Here is a 20,864-nt window from a genome sequence, read left to right on the forward strand (position 1 = left end):
TATTTCATTATCAAAAATCATTCTTATAAGGTACTGGACTATTAGTTTTGATAAGCAAAAAAAAGTACTAGGTAGTCAGCAATAAATAAATAAAATATAAACTGGTATGATAAGAGTAGATGGAATAAGAAGAAAGTTTTACAGTGTAGTGTAAGTGAGACAGACGAAGTAGATCAGGGCTCGTAACTGCGAGGTAGCTAGACCTTATTGCCTGCCGGCTACTCCATTTTTCTCCTTAAAACTATTCTCACACAGAAGTACTTTAAACACAATATTTTACACTCCTAAACTTTTGTATATTACTTACTTCTATTGTTTTATGAGCTTGAAATTCATTTGAATATTCTAGTATTCATTTTAAGTGGATAATTTTTTATGAATTATATTAAAAATTAAAATTTAAATGGTATTAATTAAATTATTTATAAATTTATAAAACGAAATTTTTATCAAAAGATTTATTCCATAATCCATAACTCGATACAAAAAAAAATATTTTTACAACATATCAAAACCAATCAATTTTAGAAAAATATTAGATTTTTTAACATACAATTCTGCCAAGGTTGATAATCTTAATTTTAAGAAACATAAGTATTTTATGTAGCATAGAAAATCGAGTTGGAAACTCAAAATTTGACTAAAATTTTTAAAGTGATTGAAAAAAAGGTTTTTTTTTAATTTTTCTCAGAAATTCTGGTTATACTTTAAAACTGATCAATGCAATAGATGAAAGCAGGTTGAATTGCCATTCTAAATAATAATCAAAGTTTAAAATTTAAATGTCATGAAAGTTTTGAAAATGTTAATTACCCTTAAGCTTTTATGGTGAATAGTTTCTAATTTCATTTTTTTTTTATTTATTCAATAATTTAGACCCTGAAGCCAAAGCTCCCTAAGGGCCTTACAATATATATACATTTGATTAATCTATAAATTTTTTGTTTCTTAGACTCCTTTTTATAAACATACTCAAGAAGATAATGCTATAAAAGTTGATAAAATATTTTTGTTTAATTAATAATTAACTTTGGAAATGACAAAAAAATTTTTAATTTAAATAATGTATGTTAAATAATTTTTTTTTTTTTTTTTTTTAAGCTATTACTGATTTCATATTATTGTTAGGTATAGTTAGGTCAAGTAAAAGAAAGGAATGGGAACTGAAAATTGTATGTGTTGGAAAACTTGATGATTTTTTTACGTATTGAAAAATGTTGTGGTTCTGAAAAGAACCGTTTTTTTTTTTTTTTTTTTTTTTTTTTTAAAGATAGGTATTTACTAGATTTCCATTTTTGTTAAATTAAAAATATTTGTCGATATGATTTATAAAAATGTACAATAATTTATAATATATTTACACAATAATACAATTACCAGCCAATATAGCTAGGTTTATTCACATATTTACTCATCAAGTCTGTTTTCAAGTTTACTCTTCACTGTAATATTGCACTATAAATAAGACAATACATACGAATAATTTAAAAAACACGATCTTGATAACCATCAATTACACTTATAGTAGGTCTCGCTGCTCCAGAAGGTATTGGTCCAGAACGATGTTGAGCGGGTCCTAGTCTTCTTGGTCGTTCTAATAAGTCAAACATACTCTGCGTGTGCTGCGTCATCATTTTACTTAAATCAGAAGGCATTGGATCGGTCCAGAAAAAATCATGGTTTAATGCCGAATCGGCGTCGTATCTTTGATTCGGATCAAGAATCAGAAGTTTATCCAGTAAATCAAAGGCGTAGTCATTCTTAATGTATGGCTTTAATCTGTCTATGACTCTTCTTTTTTTTGTCCTTTGGGAAATTCCATTTTATTAAACAGGTGGAGACTTTCAACACCTGGCCAAACTTCTGGTGTAATAGAACCACACAATTGTGATATCAATGTCAGTTGTTTTTGTTCAGTAGAACCTCTCAAAATTGGAGATCTGGTCCACATTTCAGCCATTATGCATCCTGCGCCCCACAAGTCAATGGAAGATCCATAATGTCTGTCTCCGAGAAGTAACTCTGGTGGCCTGTACCAAAGAGTTACTACACCATTGGTAAAGCGATTAGCTTGACTAGATGTACGTGTACTGAACGCTCTCGCTAACCCAAAGTCAGCTAATTTGAGAATACCATTTTTAGTCACAAGAATATTCGCTGGCTTTATATCTCTGTGTAAGATATGATTACTGTGAATGAAATATAAGCCATTGAATAATTGCTGCATTACTTTCTTGATTTCACCCAAACTAAATTTGACATTATTATTGGCGAGTAACCCAGCGAGATCGTGTTCACAAAACTCAAAAACTAGATAAAATGTTGAATAATACCGATCGTTTGAAAAAGCTTGAGATCGACAAATTTCAATTAGATGAACCACATTTTCATGCTTGAGCAATTGGAGTATTTTTATTTCTCTTAATGCAGTGATAGGAAATCCTTCATCTTCGTTATCCAACAGAATTTTTTTCATGGCAACAACACTTTTAATATTCGATCTATCTCTAGCCTTGAACACCTCTCCAAAGGTGCCCTGGCCAATTTTAACAATTTTTTCATATTTTGATGCTTCAGCACAGTTAAAAAAATTAAACGATTTCATATGATTTTCTTTTCCGTTAAAATTCATTTTTATGAAACTTATTTACTTCTCACGATTAGAAAATATAAAGTTAAATCGACCTATCACTTTACTGATGAATTTGAATTTTTCTAACTTGTTTTGACTTTAAAATACTTTCTACTTGATCTTTCAACCTGAAGTTTCCGAATTTTAGTCCCGACTATAATGATTTTTTCAATGTAGTCAGCGAGTCAATTCTTTGTTAAAGGGAAGTAGAAGGGGTAAACATGATTCTATTAGCTTAAGAAACCAATCACAATGCACAGAACATCTCCCACCATCGAAAATTCTCGTATTAAAATTTACTTTTACTTCCGACTCGGAACTTCCGAGTGATAGTCATCCCAGTCAGTGTGGCCAGAGCGTGCGATTTTTTACCCCCACTTTGTACCGCTTTCAATCTAGTCAGATGAGAGTGTCCTATAAAGTGGAGGTAAGAAAAGAGCACGTTCTAGCCACACTGATCGTTTAGTAAGGTGAACATACTCACTACATAATTTTCATGTCTAGTTGTGAAGAAGATTAAAAACTAAAGCTGCATATCACAGATCCGTTCGGTCTACCTTTCTGCAGTCATGGAATACGTGGCCGCTGTAGATCTTCAGTAAGCTAGTAACGCCATCTGGTAACGAGAAGACCAGGATCACCCTTCGTCATCTTCTGTTAGCCATTCATAACGACGAAGAGTTAGACAAGCTTTAACCTAGAGTCACCCTGATCCAGAATGGTGTGCTATTGAGCATTCAAGTCATTACCGAATATAAAAAATTGAAAAAAAATAGATCGTAAATTTAACCTATAATTTTAATGAAAAAAAAAAAAAAAAAAAAAAAAACGGCCCTTTTCAGAGCCACTAAATTTTTCAATGCGTAAAAAATGATCAAGTTTGTAGGTAAGGAGAAAAAGGGGTTCAATAAAGCCTAAATTAAATGACTAAAATAATTCAAAATCAATCACATTTTCATTATGTTTACTGAGCTCCTTTTCAGGTGAAATTTCGAAGTCTCGTGATGATCATAATAATATGAGTGTGACGACATACTGTTATTAATTTAATAGAAAATTTTTCACGAAAATAATAATAACTATGTTATTATTACACTTCTGTGTATTTAAGGTAGTACCCTCGCCAGAGGCGTTTTCTTAGGAATTTTTTAAAATTTTGGCAGATTAATATTCATATAATTCTGCATCGATTGACGCAAATTGAAATTTTTTGACCATCTAGTTTCAGAGATATTTAATTTCAAAGTTCGAATTTTTAGAGGAGGTTATGCACTGTGATATACGGGATACCGAAAATTTTACTCGTATATTTTATTATAACTAAGAAACTTTTTTTAAGATTTTCATAAAAAACTAAACTTTTATTAAAAAACAGCTATTATTTGTTTTTTTCAAACTTTCATTGATTTTTACCATCTAGATTTTTAAATATTATTAAAAAATAACTGTATTATTCAAAAGTAACCATGAGTAGAAGTGAGTAAGGAATAGCAAGTGAGAAAGACAAAAATATCCTAAACTATACCCAAATTTACTCGCACTATATGTCGCGAGGGTACTACTTTAATAATACTTAGTTTAAAGTATAATTTTTTCAGAGAACAATTATCAACAGAAAGACAATGAAAGTATAATTGGAAAAGGAAACAAAAGAGCAGATGTTCAAATTATTTGGCCTGAATCCTACACGGAGAAAAAAACATAGGGATTTTTCCTATTTTTGAATAGGAAAAATTGCTATGTTGACATAGGAATTTTTCCAATGTTAACATAGGAATATTTTCAGTGTTTTCACATAGGAATGTTTCCTTAGTTCCATTGTGGATCCACTGTGGTTCCCCGGGTCAAAAATATTATATATAATTATAATTATATATATATATATGGCCCTATAAAATTAGATATAGTTATATAGAATTAGATATAATTATTTCTATAGAAAAAAAAACCGGGACGCGCAGGAATCAAACCACGGACCTTACAGTTGCTAGACTAATCGTTTACCTGCTCACGTACGAGACTTACTTGAAGAGTGTAGTTTGTAACAACTACAAGTATTGCAAATGGTATACATAATCAATGCGTAATGAACAAAATTTTTTATCAAATTTGTAAATTATTAATTATCAATATACACTGATAGAAAGATTTATTAACTATTACTAAATTAATTTATTCGAAGATAATTATTTAATTTATAAAATTGTAATAAATATGTTTGAACATTCAATAAATATTTTTTGGGAGGAAAGTATATTTATTAATAGCGTATTAGTATTTATTAATAATTAACAAATATTTAGTAACACAATAAAATTATCTATATAAATTATTTGGATTAATTATATTACATTATAGTAACGTTTATTGTAAAATACCTAATTCTATCAGAGCTCATAATTATCTTTTATATTTTTAAATATTAAAAACGTTATTTATTTAGTAAATTGAATTATTAGCATGTATCTCAGCTATAGGGTTTTATAAAGTATCAAAAGAAAATGGCTATTTTTGCTTTTTATGATAAATAAATATTTGTTAACTGTTAATAAATATTTATTAAATCCTATGATGTTAAAAAATCATTTATTAAGAGTTAATAAAGCTTATTAAATGTGAACAAATCCTTCTATTGGTGTATATATAACTAAAAAGTAATTTAACTTACTTACCAAAATTTCAAATACTCGAGTTAGATTTTTAGAAACGTCTTAATTTTTCGCTATTTCAACTGAAAAATTCATGTCAAAATCTCGCGTCAAACCACGGCGGATCCACGATGGAACCACAGTGGATCCACAGTAAAACCACGGAAAAACCACGTTAAATCCACAATGGGTCTACTGTGGATCTACTGTGGATCCACCGTGGATCCACCGTGGTTTTGTCGTGGATTCACCGTGGATCCATTGTGAATTCACCGTGGATCCATTGTGAATTCACCGTGGATCCACCGTGGATTCACCGTGGATACACTGTGGATACACTGTGGATCCACTATGGATCAACTGTGGTGAAATGTCACAAAACCACGGTGGATCTACAGTGTATACACAGTGTATCCACGGTGGGTCCACGATGTGGTGGTTTCACCGTGGATCCACGGTGGTTCCACGGTGGTTGCAGGACCGCGAGGGTTTATTGAACCCCTTTTTCTCCTTACCTACAAACTTGATCATTTTTTACGCATTGAAAAATTTAGTGGCTCTGAAAAGGGCCGTTTTTTTTTTTTTTTTTTTTTTTCATTAAAATTATAGGTTAAATTTACGATCTATTTTTTTTTCAATTTTTATATTCGGTAATGACTTGAATGCTCAATAGCACACCATTCTGGATCAGGGTGACTCTAGGTTAAGCTTGTCTAACTCTTCGTCGTTATGAATGGCTAACAGAAGATGACGAAGGGTGATCCTGGTCTTCTCGTTACCAGATGGCGTTACTAGCTTACTGAAGATCTACAGCGGCCACGTATTCCATGACTGCAGAAAGGTAGACCGAACGGATCTGTGATATGCAGCTTTAGTTTTTAATCTTCTTCACAACTAGACATGAAAATTATGTAGTGAGTATGTTCACCTTACTAAACGATCAGTGTGGCTAGAACGTGCTCTTTTCTTACCTCCACTTTATAGGACACTCTCATCTGACTAGATTGAAAGCGGTACAAAGTGGGGGTAAAAAAATCGCACGCTCTGGCCACACTGACTGGGATGACTATCACTCGGAAGTTCCGAGTCGGAAGTAAAAGTAAATTTTAATACGAGAATTTTCGATGGTGGGAGATGTTCTGTGCATTGTGATTGGTTTCTTAAGCTAATAGAATCATGTTTACCCCTTCTACTTCCCTTTAACAAAGAATTGACTCGCTGACTACATTGAAAAAATCATTATAGTCGGGACTAAAATTCGGAAACTTCAGGTTGAAAGATCAAGTAGAAAGTATTTTAAAGTCAAAACAAGTTAGAAAAATTCAAATTCATCAGTAAAGTGATAGGTCGATTTAACTTTATATTTTCTAATCGTGAGAAGTAAATAAGTTTCATAAAAATGAATTTTAACGGAAAAGAAAATCATATGAAATCGTTTAATTTTTTTAACTGTGCTGAAGCATCAAAATATGAAAAAATTGTTAAAATTGGCCAGGGCACCTTTGGAGAGGTGTTCAAGGCTAGAGATAGATCGAATATTAAAAGTGTTGTTGCCATGAAAAAATTCTGTTGGATAACGAAGATGAAGGATTTCCTATCACTGCATTAAGAGAAATAAAAATACTCCAATTGCTCAAGCATGAAAATGTGGTTCATCTAATTGAAATTTGTCGATCTCAAGCTTTTTCAAACGATCGGTATTATTCAACATTTTATCTAGTTTTTGAGTTTTGTGAACACGATCTCGCTGGGTTACTCGCCAATAATAATGTCAAATTTAGTTTGGGTGAAATCAAGAAAGTAATGCAGCAATTATTCAATGGCTTATATTTCATTCACAGTAATCATATCTTACACAGAGATATAAAGCCAGCGAATATTCTTGTGACTAAAAATGGTATTCTCAAATTAGCTGACTTTGGGTTAGCGAGAGCGTTCAGTACACGTACATCTAGTCAAGCTAATCGCTTTACCAATGGTGTAGTAACTCTTTGGTACAGGCCACCAGAGTTACTTCTCGGAGACAGACATTATGGATCTTCCATTGACTTGTGGGGCGCAGGATGCATAATGGCTGAAATGTGGACCAGATCTCCAATTTTGAGAGGTTCTACTGAACAAAAACAACTGACATTGATATCACAATTGTGTGGTTCTATTACACCAGAAGTTTGGCCAGGTGTTGAAAGTCTCCACCTGTTTAATAAAATGGAATTTCCCAAAGGACAAAAAAGAAGAGTCATAGACAGATTAAAGCCATACATTAAGAATGACTACGCCTTTGATTTACTGGATAAACTTCTGATTCTTGATCCGAATCAAAGATACGACGCCGATTCGGCATTAAACCATGATTTTTTCTGGACCGATCCAATGCCTTCTGATTTAAGTAAAATGATGACGCAGCACACGCAGAGTATGTTTGACTTATTAGAACGACCAAGAAGACTAGGACCCGCTCAACATCGTTCTGGACCAATACCTTCTGGAGCAGCGAGACCTACTATAAGTGTAATTGATGGTTATCAAGATCGTGTTTTTTAAATTATTCGTATGTATTGTCTTATTTATAGTGCAATATTACAGTGAAGAGTAAACTTGAAAACAGACTTGATGAGTAAATATGTGAATAAACCTAGCTATATTGGCTGGTAATTGTATTATTGTGTAAATATATTATAAATTATTGTACATTTTTATAAATCATATCGACAAATATTTTTTAATTTAACAAAAATGGAAATCTAGTAAATACCTATCTTTAAAATGAAAAAAAAAAAAAAAAAAAAAAAAAAACGGTTCTTTTCAGAACCACAACATTTTTCAATACGTAAAAAAATCATCAAGTTTTCCAACACATACAATTTTCAGTTCCCATTCTTTCTTTCTTTTACTTGACCTAACTATACCTAACAATAATATGAAATCAGTAATAGCTTAAAAAAAAAAAAAAAAAAAAATTATTTAACATACATTATTTAAATTAAAAATTTTTTTGTCATTTCCAAAGTTAATTATTAATTAAACAAAAATATTTTATCAACTTTTATAGCATTATCTTCTTGAGTATGTTTATAAAAAGGAGTCTAAGAAACAAAAAATTTATAGATTAATCATTTAATTTTTTCACCACCTTTTATGACAACACAAACCCCTAGAAAAATATTAATTAACAATTGAATAACTTTTTGGAAAATTGTGATATAACTTTTACTACTGCGGAATCATGTTTTTTAAAGTGTTGAGATGACACCAGAATTTTTCAAACTTTTTAATTAATATTTAATTGCATAAAAATATAATTTAAAAACTACGCTCACCCCAGTGGCGGCAAAACGGTTACAGGCGAGATCACTGCTAGTTATTTATAAATGATAGAAAATGCATCTGGAGCATATATTAAAAGAAACAAATCGTTGAAACCAGTGAATGCACTTGAGTCTTCATCGTTTACCCTGATGAGTGGACTCTTATGGATGATAGCACTCGACATATCGGACTGCGTTTAAACGCATTAACGATCTTGCCGACACAAGACACAAGTAGTTAAGGAACAGGAGAAACCACTGTCTGTCTGATACTTATATCCGGTAATTATGTTTAAAAAAATTTTAACACCTGGCAGAATTATTATTTAAAATAAACTTTTACTTCATGAGTCTCATCAAAGGAAACAATTTTCAAAACTCATTTCAGAAAAATTTTAAAACATCAATTAATTTTTTAAGTCGGAAAAAAAATTATTTAAATCAGAAAAAATTGAATCATAAAAAATAAGAAACGAAATTGTGTATTTTTAATTTCTATCTATTCACCAAAAAAAAAAATATGTTTTTTGAAAAAGACAAAATATGTCAATAAATTGATTTAAATATATTTTTATAACCAAATATTAGATCTCCGATTCGGAATAATTACCAAATCAATTTTTTTTTAAATTTCAAATTTTTATATGATAGGAAAGCAAAAAAATGAAAACAAAGAAAAAACTTAAAATATTCAAGAAATATCAAATGTATAATACCTACAGTAGTCCATAAAGATGAAGGAGAAATATATATAGCAAAGTGATGAAATTACGTTTTATAATTACATCTCGAGAGTTCATAATTGGTGCTCACTACGTGGGGGATGAAACTTATTAACGTTCAAACTTTAACTCTGGCATTGTTCCAGTATTATTATATTCGTGTAGAGACTTATATACACTAGTATATACTCTATTAGTATATAACTATTTTACATTCGGGATTTAAAAAGGTTATATGGCAAGAGAATTTTATTAAAATATTTTATAACTATAAAACCTTAGAGTATTTGCTTGTTTATTTAAATGAATTAATAAATATTCTAAATTGATGTAGTAGGTGTAAAATGGTGAAAAAAAAATAGTTACTGTGCAGAGCAAAATTTAATACTCATAATTTAGGTTGATCATGTAGCTTAATTTAATAAAAGCACCGCAAGGTATATAGAGATAGAGAGTAAAACTGGGTGGATAGTCGTGGGTTTAGTTTCCACGAGGATATTGTGGGTATATAAGCTGTTGGCTTGAGCTTTCATGGGATTTTGACCTAACTCAATTATAAATTTACCGGACATTATCCTTCTCACCTTTCTGTTCATCTCATGAGATTATCAACAGCTAACATCGTTCATTTTTCATTTTAACACTGATTATATGTTCAAGAATTTGAATTGAATTTTTTTCATAGTATATAATCAACTTGTACAAATAATTATTTCTAGCATCCATTGCAATACATGTATTGATAAATAATTTAGAAAGTAAAACATTTATGATACAAAATTAGCGCTGTCAATTAACGTAACCGAATTATCGTAAGCATGCAATGAAAAAAAAAATAAAAAAAAAACTTCTTAATTCTAGAATTTCTTGTCTGGATCCAGAAACTTGTTTTTTTGCTAAAGAAAAATTTTACTTCTACGATCAAGAAGTTTCACCAATTTTGGAAACTATTTGAGACTTTTTTTTTGATGATATTAAAAAGTATCTTCAATAGATGTTACCGCCTATCCTAATCCAAAAAAAAATTGTTCGATGGAATATAAGTTACCATGTTTAAATATATTATGATTTTCTGATAAACCTGAAAAATTCTTAAAAAGCAATTATTTCTCTCTATGTTTGAAAGTTTTATCTCCTTGATTCCAAAGTGAACTTTTTGAATTAAGAGAAGGGAATATCTTAAACTAAGTGAAATATTAGAAGAGAATTTTTTGTTTAATCAAGTAATAAGGTAGATTTTCTATAAATCTATTTATTGTATCGGTCCTCAGATATCAAAATTCATGTAAAATTTCATCATTTCATCTCTTAAATAGTTAAAAAAAGACTCGAAAAAAACATTGGTTAAAAAATGTATGTATGTAAGACAGGGATGGGGGGAATACGGATTATTTAAGGAACCGCTTAATTTTAATTTTAATGTTTTCAAAAAAATAAAACAAAGTTTCAGCTGACTTTAAAGGTAATTTTCATTTTTCGTGGGTAAAATACCCATGGGGTACTTTCAAGGAAGTGAAAAAAAAAAAATTCGCGAAATTAGAATAAGCTTAGAAAAAATAAAATTCTTATTGACATTGAGCTGAAAGAACTAATTTTTAGCTTAATGACTGAGGGCACGTGTTTTAAGAAATTCTTTTAAATGATTTTCTTTTATAGAATAATTTTTTAAAACTTTTTATACTCAAATTGCAGAAAAACTTATCATTTTTTAATAAATTTTGAAAATGTTAATCTAAAGTTATTAAAAAATTATTCTTTGCATGAAAAATTATTAGTACTTTAGATCTCATAAATTTATTTAACGTGCAAGAACTTCAAAATTATTTAAATCTATTTTTAGACATTTTGAAAACTCGTTTAAAAGAAAAATTTCTTCATTATATTTTTAGGGTTCCCCATTTTGCCCCGTTCCTCTCCGATATATTTATCTAGTTTTAGAGGCGGGTGGATCATCGAATTCTTCAAAAAGTGCTCTAACTCCTGCAGCACTAAAATATTTAAGTGTCGCTAATTTAAATATGATTAAACAACTAGATAATAATTCGATGAAACAGATAGAGCTAATGTCAGAGTCATATTATAGGATGGATAAACAAGTGTAAATTAATCGCAAGGGTGCACTTGAAAAGGGTTGGTGGACAAATATTTATGAATCTCTGTCAGTAAGCTACGTGTAGGGTGTGAAAACATGAAATCCCGCATGACAAAACGATCAACCTGCTACCCTAACCCTGTATTACGCTAACGGCATAGTATATACCCGTAGTTGAAATATTCCCCTTATTTTTACGACATATGCCATACTTTTTTTATTCACTCACTCACTCATTCAGTCTCTCAAAATGTATTTTAATATTATAATCCGACTCTTCTGCTTTGGATTACTGAGAACGCCTTTTTTTTATTATCACTTTATACTCACGGAATACTGAATAGTCTATTTATATTGTCCTACATGTAATGTATACATTGTCTGAAAAATTCAAGGGGCCAATCATTCTAGATTTCATCAATTTTTATATAAATGATTCCTACTATTTTGATGGATTATTTTGTATCATAATATGAGTAAGCTTCGCCTTTTTTAACCGCTGGGGAGTCAAAATTTTTTGGCCCCGAGAAAATTATGATGATAGTAATTCTATTAAGATTTTTATCATTTATCATTTTTTCATTTGAAGCTGGGCTCGAAATTTTTATGATTTTTACTTTCCACTTTAAAAACTAAAAATTTTTCGAAATTGTGAGAAGTTTCAAGGATAGAATGCAGGGTCAATGATTCAGCCATGGAAGAACTTCAATCACCTAAAATTTCAAAAGCTTTACAATTTTTTAAAATTAATTTTAATCATAAAAACTACAAATTATTTAAAAGCAATTCAATCAAAATATAAACGAATTTTTAACAATACTAGAAAAAAATTAGATGACCATTACATTTTCCATAAAAAATTGTACATGTATGACGTTCATATTTATAAGATTAAATTTTTATTTTACGATTTATTGATATTTGAAAATGAAACAAAAATTGAAAAATAAGAAAATAGGTATAAATTTATATTTTAAAACAGCGCCATCTTATTTCCTAATTCGCGGGAACGAGCGCAATAAACTGGAATCAAGAGGGTTGGACGCGCGAATGATACTCTGAAATTCCCCCAGGTATCTTTTAGCCCTCCACTCTCCAGAAAGATTTCAGTGTCTGTGTAATGCTACTGATGTTCAAGAATAAGACGAAAACAAAGATAGAAAGTATAAAAATAAAAAAATATCAATAGAAAAAAAAATGTTAGCACATGAAAGCAAGCTGAAGAAAATAAAAGTAAAGAGACGAAAATTTCATTAAAATCGGCCGGGAGGGAAAACAAATGGCCTCAATCATTCCGCTAGCGCAAAAGTCACCCTCGGCAGTCCTGTAACTTTAATATTTAAAATGTGATTTGTACCAAGCCACCGACGTCGAAGAGACCTGCTCAAAGAGAAACGATAAAAAACTCTTTCATAGGCCAATTGATTTTTCTTTTCTGAAAACTATGGGATTTATTGACAAGTGAAATATTTTTGTTATTGAAGAACTAACACGATATATGGACTGCATATGTATATTTTTGATTCAATAGATATATGTCTCGATTTATTTTCAGAGTAAAATGTAAAAAATAACAAAATAAGAATCGAAAATTTATAACGTAAATTATCATTTTTCTTCATAATAAATTAATTTATTTATAAAAATTGTTGTAAATTCGGTATTTTCTACTACTTACCCAAAAATATACAATAGTAACTCATGGTATATATACCTTGTATCATTCAGATAAATTGCAGCTGATGAAATGATTAAGAAATATTCGATTTACCGACAGTTTAAAATACTGTTGTCGATATGATAGAATTTGATCATTTTTCTAGTGTACTGTTTTTCCCTATATTACAGTCAAGGAGCAAGTGAGAGAGCGTAGGGTTGTAGTTTAGTTGTTGGTAGTTCATTAACTTGAGTGCAATTTAATTTATTGATAGCAAAATTTAGTCGACAACTACCCCAATAACCAAAGTTACAGAGCAGAAGTTGCTATATACTGATTTTTGTCAATCGAACATCAAGTTAACTGCAGATCTATACTTTTAAAATGTTGCTGTTAGATTGACGCTAATCTGCTAATGCAGCTTGGCATCAATATGCGACACAGATAGTCATCAATGTTGGGCATTCTGACAGCCTGAATGACCCATTGTTTATTGACATATTAGAAAATACTATAGTTTTAGCCAATCGGCATGCAGTTTACAAGCAAATTAAACACAAATATCATGTCCCAATTTCTGCAGCTATTGTACCACCAATCTGCTCCGCAGATTGACTCCAAACTGCGTCGACAGATAAATGTCAGTTTGCTACTAAGTTATTGGGGTATCCCTGTTCAGTTACCCGGGGTATTGTTGCAAACAAGTTAACTTCAAATTCCGGAGGCTAATTTCGTTTAAACTTGTGCATGCAACATTTTATCCAGCAACGATTATTCTGAAGTTGACATCAAATTTACTGCAAACTACGGCTAGCAACTTTGTCCCGGAGAAACTCACCCTGATAGGTATGCTAACTGAAACTTGCCGTCAATCTGCGTCCAGAATCGGCAACAAAATCAACGTAAAGGCTTAAAAAGCAGGAGTTTCCCCTGATAGCCAGAATTTCAGACCAACAAAGTTGGTGTCAGATAGTTGCCACCAACTTAACCACCACTTGCGATCAAGTTCCGAATTTGTAAATGTTGGCATCAAGTTGGCTACAAGTTTCTGAGAAAAGGAAGACCAATCTACTGCTGCAATATGTCGCGAAATTTCTTGAGAAACTTATCGTCAACTTGATGTGAAAAAGTTTCAAAAGCAGTTTTTGCTGACAACGTGGTGAATAAGTTGACACCAACCGAGTACATTTTCAAGACTTGCTGCCAACTTAGTAACAAGTTGCGGCAGTAAATCACGGAAAGTTGCGACCAACTTGGCTATCAGGGTCAGTAAAGCTGATAGTAAGTTACTCTGCAATTTGCCGTCAAGACTTAACGTGCAAATTCTTTCAGTAAAATTGTAGTAGATGGGTTGACTAAAAGCTTGATGTCAACTTGAATGCCAATTCCGGTCGGAGATTTTCATCAAATTGTATACATTTTTGATTTGGTTGCATATCAATACGTAAGCTTGTCATCAAATTGTCTTCGAAACACTAATGATGATCAATTTGTTGTTTGGTGAAGGGCAACACTGTTTTTCAGGCCGGAACTTCACATCAAACTGTTGAATGAAGCCAACTAGAAGAAATTACGAAAAAAAGTATAACTACCCTGATAGCCAGCGCTTTCTCAGTAAGTGTTGACTTCCAGCAGTTACGGTTAATTTATACATCAAGTTGGCGGTAATTCTTCTCTCAACAACAGTTGTAAGCAAATTGACGGAAATCTACGGCCGCAACTTGAATACAAGTTAACAATCAAACTTGTAGTTAAATTTCCTTTCAACTTGACTACAATTTGAAGGAAATACTTGTACAGCAAGTTTTGACGTCTATTTGCAGAGTAAGTTATAGGTAACTAATAGGTAATCGCTCGCTTTGCCAACTCTTTCCGTCAAGTTTGCTTCAAATTGCGGACGTAGATTGACAGTAAGTTATAGGTAAGGTGGCTATCAGGGTAACTGCCAGAAAATTACCAATTATTAGAAACGATGTCAATTGACGTGCAATCATATATATTAGGATGGGTCAAAAAAATCGATTATTTTTTTTTTAACTTTTGACATTAAAAACTTGATTTTTAGGCACCTCTAGAAAATGCTCACCAAATTTGAGCTCTTAATATTGGTAGGAAGATTATCCTCATCACAGTTTTACATTTTTCGTTAGTCTCTAACAAAAAAAGATCAAATCTTACTATTAATCAATTTTTGAATCAAATCTTGATACACATTTTTGTAGAAAATTGAATGATCTACAAAAAAGATCTGATACGTGTAAGCGATTACATTACCCATTTCAAAGATATCCGAGATCAAAGTTCAAAGAATTTATTCAAAAAAATTTTTAAAAATACATATTCTACATTTTTGTAAGAAATTTAACACTCTACGAAGAAGGTCTGATGTTTGATTTATTACTACAATCGTTTAAGATATTCGTATCTGAACCCCAATGTAAAACCAACCCCTAAATATAGTATAGTAAATAAATGCGTTTTAAAGACACATTGACTTCTTTTGATTCTCAAAAATCAAGATGTCATCCTAGAGGATCGTCGTAAAAATTTTTGCATTTTTTTATGTATACTCCAATTGGTAGCGAAATACAAAACTATCGTAGCGCAAATTAAAACTTATGATTTTCTTAGTATGAATAATTTGGTGGCCCTGAAAAGAGCCGTTTTGTGGAAAATTTGTTGAAAGAGTGGGATTTTTAACCTCCGAAACCGTAGAGAGTACGGCCTTGACGTTTCAATGCGTAGACTACATCCATGGCTGTGACAGTCTTACGTTTAGCGTGCTCGGTGTAGGTGACGGCGTCACGGATGACGTTCTCAAGGAAGACCTTGAGCACACCACGAGTCTCTTCGTAGATCAATCCAGAGATACGCTTGACTCCACCACGACGGGCCAAACGACGGATAGCTGGCTTGGTGATACCTTGGATGTTATCACGAAGAACTTTACGATGACGCTTGGCTCCTCCTTTTCCCAATCCTTTTCCTCCCTTACCACGACCAGTCATGTTGAGATAAGTTGATTTAAGCTTCTGAGCGACTCAAGAAGTAAACTTGGTATGATCGAAAAACGCTAAGTCAAGGCTCTTTTAAGCACATCTCCAACGTTTCCCCCACCATCGACTTCGAGTATAGCCAATCAGCACAATCCAGAAACTTTATCCCCCAACTGGTTAAAAACATCTGGAACACCTGGCCCTAGTTAACAAAAAGGCGAGCTCTTCGAGCAAACCATGCATTTTCAGTTTTACTTTACATCGTTAAAGTCAGAGTACTGTCACTAAGTCGTCATGGCCCGAACCAAGCAAACCGCTCGTAAATCTACCGGAGGCAAAGCTCCACGTAAGCAACTTGCCACCAAGGCTGCCCGTAAGAGTGCACCAGCTACTGGAGGTGTCAAAAAGCCTCACCGCTACCGTCCAGGAACTGTTGCTCTTCGTGAAATCCGTCGTTACCAGAAGAGTACGGAGTTGTTGATCCGTAAATTGCCCTTCCAACGTCTTGTTCGTGAAATAGCCCAAGACTTCAAGACTGACCTGAGATTCCAGAGCTCTGCTGTGATGGCCCTACAGGAAGCCAGCGAGGCCTACCTCGTCGGTCTTTTCGAAGACACCAACCTCTGTGCCATTCACGCCAAGCGTGTCACCATCATGCCCAAAGACATCCAGTTGGCTCGACGTATCCGAGGTGAACGTGCCTAAGTTAACATTTTTGATCAATCATAAAAAAAACGGCCCTTTTCAGGGCCACCAAACTTTTCATACTGAGAAAATCATTTAAGTTACCAATTATCTATGCTAAGAATTGTTCGCTTACCTAGAAGATCTAAGACCTATATGATAGATTAGAAAATAGAATGTCAATATCTATCTGATGTTATCTATTTCCATCTTTCGTTAAATACAAATCTTTTCTATTCATATTGAATATTTCTCCTCTTCGGACTAATGATTTTTTCTAAAATCTCATTATAGCATGACTAATATATTTTTCAGTCATTAAAGATATCTTAATGTCTCGCAAACTATTCTTTATCATGAAAGATAGAACAGTTTACTATAATTAACATTTTAATTATTCGAACTATAGAACTTTTCTGCTAAACGAACAAAAAAAGATGACATGAATTTTGGGAAGGATTATGTAGATGTTTTAAATACAATGAATTTGTCATTACTATAATACGCATTAAAAAGAAATTTTTTAATGACGATAAATATATATAATTTAAATATTTTCGATGAATAAGTTGACTACATTACCATTTATCAAATTATTACTTTAATGAATTGTTACTAATTATCAGATTCAATTTAGGTAGAATAAATTAAAATATAACTTTCAAATTATTTTTCAGACAACTGTTTTCAACACATTCCGAATATCAGATGTATATAATAAATATATTGTTTCTATATAAAACTGCTGAAGAGAATCATATTTCCAAAGTTATCATTACCTAACCTTAAAGAAATTAATTTATTGTAAAATCTCTCTCTCTCTCTCTCTCTCTCTCTCTGACTGTGTTATATCTCAAATTCCCTTTATCAAAGCCAAGGGATGTATGGCACTAGATGTGCCCATGCTATATTTTAAAATGAAAGGTGAGAAGCCTAAGACAAAGACAGCAGAGTAAACGACCTCACTGTAATTTTAGCAAATGCCAAAGATTATAATTATTTGTTGTAAGTTCATGGTAATATATTATCTTGATAAAGATGAAATAGTGCTGATAACTGTATTAATTAATTTTCAAGATAGATAACAATATTTTGATGAAGCACATAATTAGGTTGGATAAAAGGAATTAAATTAAACTAGAAAACTCTTCACGTATTGAAAAATTTGGTGGCCCTAAAAAGGGCCGTTTTATATTATATGGGAAGGAAGTTATAATTTAAGAGCTGCTTTTCTCGGTCTTTTTGGGTAAAAGAACAGCCTGGATGTTAGGCAAGACACCTCCTTGAGCGATGGTGACTCCAGAGAGAAGTTTGTTTAACTCTTCGTCGTTACGGATGGCTAACTGAAGATGACGGGGAATAATTCTAGTCTTTTTGTTGTCACGAGCAGCGTTTCCAGCCAACTCCAGAACTTCAGCCGCCAAATATTCCATGACGGCGGCAAGGTAAACTGGAGCACCAGCACCGACACGTTCGGCATAATTTCCTTTACGCAATATACGATGGATACGACCAACTGGAAATTGAAGACCAGCACGGCTTGAGCGGGTCGTTGACTTTCCCTTTACTTTACCGCCTTTACCACGTCCAGACATAATGAAAAGGTTAGAGAATGAAAAACTGATGACTTAACTTGAACGTGTAAGTTCTGACTATGCAGTTCGCACTCCGAACCTTGAATTTTATAAGGCTCGTGTGAGGAGCATGCGGCAGATGTTCTGGCAGCTGAATGCTGGAGGGGGTAAAGCATACCTTAGGTTAGCCAGCTGTGTTGAAGACGGTTACTATTGTGATTATGTTTCAGTGACGAGCCGGTTTACTTGGTGTTTATCCCCACTCTTTGTGACTGGCTTCACCGATGCTCAACTTCCTATTTTTCTCTTTTAAAAGCGAAAGCAAAGTGAGGCTCACCGACATTCGTCTACTGTGCTTCTCTACGTACGGACATACTCAACTCAGTAACCATCATGCCGCCCAAGACTAGTGGTAAAGCTGTAAAGAAATCTGGCAAAGCCCAGAAGAACATCACCAAGTCTGACAAGAAGAATCGCAAGAAGAAGAGGAAGGAAAGTTACGCTATCTACATTTACAAAGTACTGAAACAGGTCCATCCTGACACCGGTGTTTCCTCCAAAGCCATGAGCATCATGAATAGCTTCGTTAACGATATCTTCGAACGTATTGCTGCTGAAGCTTCCAGACTCGCTCACTACAACAAACGTTCTACCATCACTTCACGGGAAATTCAAACAGCTGTTCGTCTTCTGTTACCCGGTGAATTGGCTAAGCACGCCGTCAGTGAAGGAACCAAAGCTGTCACTAAGTACACTAGCTCTAAGTAAACATCTCCTCTTTGACTAAAACCAAACCAAACGGCCCTTTTCAGGGCCATCAAATTTTTCAATACGTAAAGTATTTTCAAGTTCCATTGCATTATATTTCTCATACTCACGAAAGCCTAAAAATTATATTCTTAGTTCTTATAATAAACATTTCTGTTTATTGTCTGCAAAAATCTAGAAAAAGAACAAGACACTAAAATAAATAATAAATTCTTCTCGCCGTAATTCGTTTAATTAAAGGTAAAATACTTAACTATTGACACTAGCTTAGTTTGACACTTGCAATTCTATTCTAATTAAAAAAATTAAATGTTCTCAAAAAAAAAAAAACTTTTCTTTAAGTTTATATTTATTAATTTATTAGAATTGATTTGTTTTTGCTAATTAAAAAAAATTACACGTGTCAATAATAAGGCTAGCAGCAATAACTGGGTCTTTTACTTTATAGAGAATTTTTTTTTTGGTTATGCTTTAAACACGTTAGCGCGTGTCGAGATGAAAATCAATCAATACACAAAAACATCACCCTAACATTTCTAATATTGTTTTTCACTGAAAAAATAAAATAATATAAAAATATACTTACACATATTACTAAATGATGGAATTTAACTAATTAAAGATGTATGCGTGATTCACTTAATAATTGTTAACGGCTTTCTTTGCTCGCCAACACGCTCATCGATATTATGATAAATAATTGATCACTTTTCCTCAGTGGCGTCGTGGTTGCATTCCATCTCTCTTACATGCACAAAGTATACATGCTTATTCACTTGCTTTGACAGAAATCGTTCGTTGAAATTTACGATGTTAAAGTTGTAAAAACTCATGGATAAAGAGTTATTTTTAAAACTTCTAAACATAAAAATCGAGATACTGAAAGTCTGGTCCTGGATTACGATGTTACGGTAGCAATTTGTACTGCTATTTTTTTCCGTGTATGAATTGTATCTCAACGAGTACAGTCTTGCGTAAAAATTATGAAATACTTAAATTAGCTAAAAACATATACTTTTGCGACGCGTGTAATTTCTCATTTTTTAACAATATTGTACCATGACAACTAGCTTAAGAAAAAAACTGAGAAAAACGGTTGACCCTGAAGACCATCCCTGCAACTTCCCGGTAATTCCATACCTAGACGCTGAAAATACAAATTATGTGTTATTTTGAGCTCAAAGAGATAGCCCTTATATACTTTGGAGCTCAAAAGTCTGATACAAGGTTCACAGAACATTATTTTTTGAATTTTCAAACAGCAATGACTTACGGATGATCAACCAATTTTCACGCGGCTGGCAACATTCGACGCAGTTTTTTTAGCCTCATAAAAAATCTTTGAGTTTAAATTGATCAAACAAGGAACAAACTGTTCAAAAGTTATAAGCGGTTCACATACTTACACACACACACACACACACACACACACACACACACACACACACACACACGCGCGCGCGCGGCCGAACACCTCAGTGGGAATAGTCAGAATGGCTTCCTGGGACCTCAAAACGTGGAGATCCGATAAAAACTCGACTTTCGAAAATCGGACCGAAATCAATAACTTCCCTTTAGTTGAAAATTTTCAATTTTCTTAGCGGGAAGTTAAAGAAGCTCGTTAATCATCCGAACTTTTCTTCTCCTTCTTACCCTTGGCCTTCTTGACTTTCTTACCCTTGACTTGTTCTCCCAATTGAGGGTTCCTCAATTTCAACCCTTAAGGATTTCCTCAAATGAGGAAACTGGAAACTTTCTCATCAATTCTTGCACCTGAGATTAT

General features: G+C 32.5%; 4 protein-coding genes and 2 pseudogenes across 4 annotated transcripts; 3 read left to right on the forward strand and 3 right to left on the reverse strand.

Moving 5' to 3' along the window:
* Nucleotides 1-1,366: 1,366 nt before the first annotated feature.
* On the reverse strand, nt 1,367-2,963 carry LOC141526683 (cyclin-dependent kinase 9 pseudogene; annotated as a pseudogene).
* A 3,318-nt stretch (nt 2,964-6,281) lies between these two features.
* LOC141526678 (cyclin-dependent kinase 9 pseudogene) lies at nt 6,282-8,052 on the forward strand (annotated as a pseudogene).
* Nucleotides 8,053-15,755: 7,703 nt separating this feature from the next.
* On the reverse strand, nt 15,756-16,067 carry LOC141526718 (histone H4). Its single transcript, XM_074241794.1, has one exon. The coding sequence runs from the start codon at nt 16,065-16,067 to the stop codon at nt 15,756-15,758; it is 312 nt and encodes a 103-aa protein (XP_074097895.1).
* A 282-nt stretch (nt 16,068-16,349) lies between these two features.
* Nucleotides 16,350-16,824, forward strand: LOC141526647 (histone H3). Its single transcript, XM_074241702.1, has one exon. The coding sequence runs from the start codon at nt 16,350-16,352 to the stop codon at nt 16,758-16,760; it is 411 nt and encodes a 136-aa protein (XP_074097803.1). The 3' UTR covers nt 16,761-16,824.
* Nucleotides 16,825-17,936: 1,112 nt separating this feature from the next.
* LOC141526671 (histone H2A-like) lies at nt 17,937-18,591 on the reverse strand. Its single transcript, XM_074241741.1, has one exon. The coding sequence runs from the start codon at nt 18,332-18,334 to the stop codon at nt 17,957-17,959; it is 378 nt and encodes a 125-aa protein (XP_074097842.1). The 5' UTR covers nt 18,335-18,591; the 3' UTR covers nt 17,937-17,956.
* A 115-nt stretch (nt 18,592-18,706) lies between these two features.
* LOC141526682 (histone H2B) lies at nt 18,707-19,081 on the forward strand. Its single transcript, XM_074241751.1, has one exon. The coding sequence runs from the start codon at nt 18,707-18,709 to the stop codon at nt 19,079-19,081; it is 375 nt and encodes a 124-aa protein (XP_074097852.1).
* The last annotated feature ends 1,783 nt before the right edge of the window (nt 19,082-20,864 follow it).

Source organism: Cotesia typhae, unplaced genomic scaffold, assembly GCF_013202065.1.
Source record: "Cotesia typhae breed Kobodo isofemale line unplaced genomic scaffold, CoteBio_Ctyphae contig_36, whole genome shotgun sequence".
Lineage (NCBI taxonomy): Eukaryota > Metazoa > Arthropoda > Insecta > Hymenoptera > Braconidae > Cotesia > Cotesia typhae.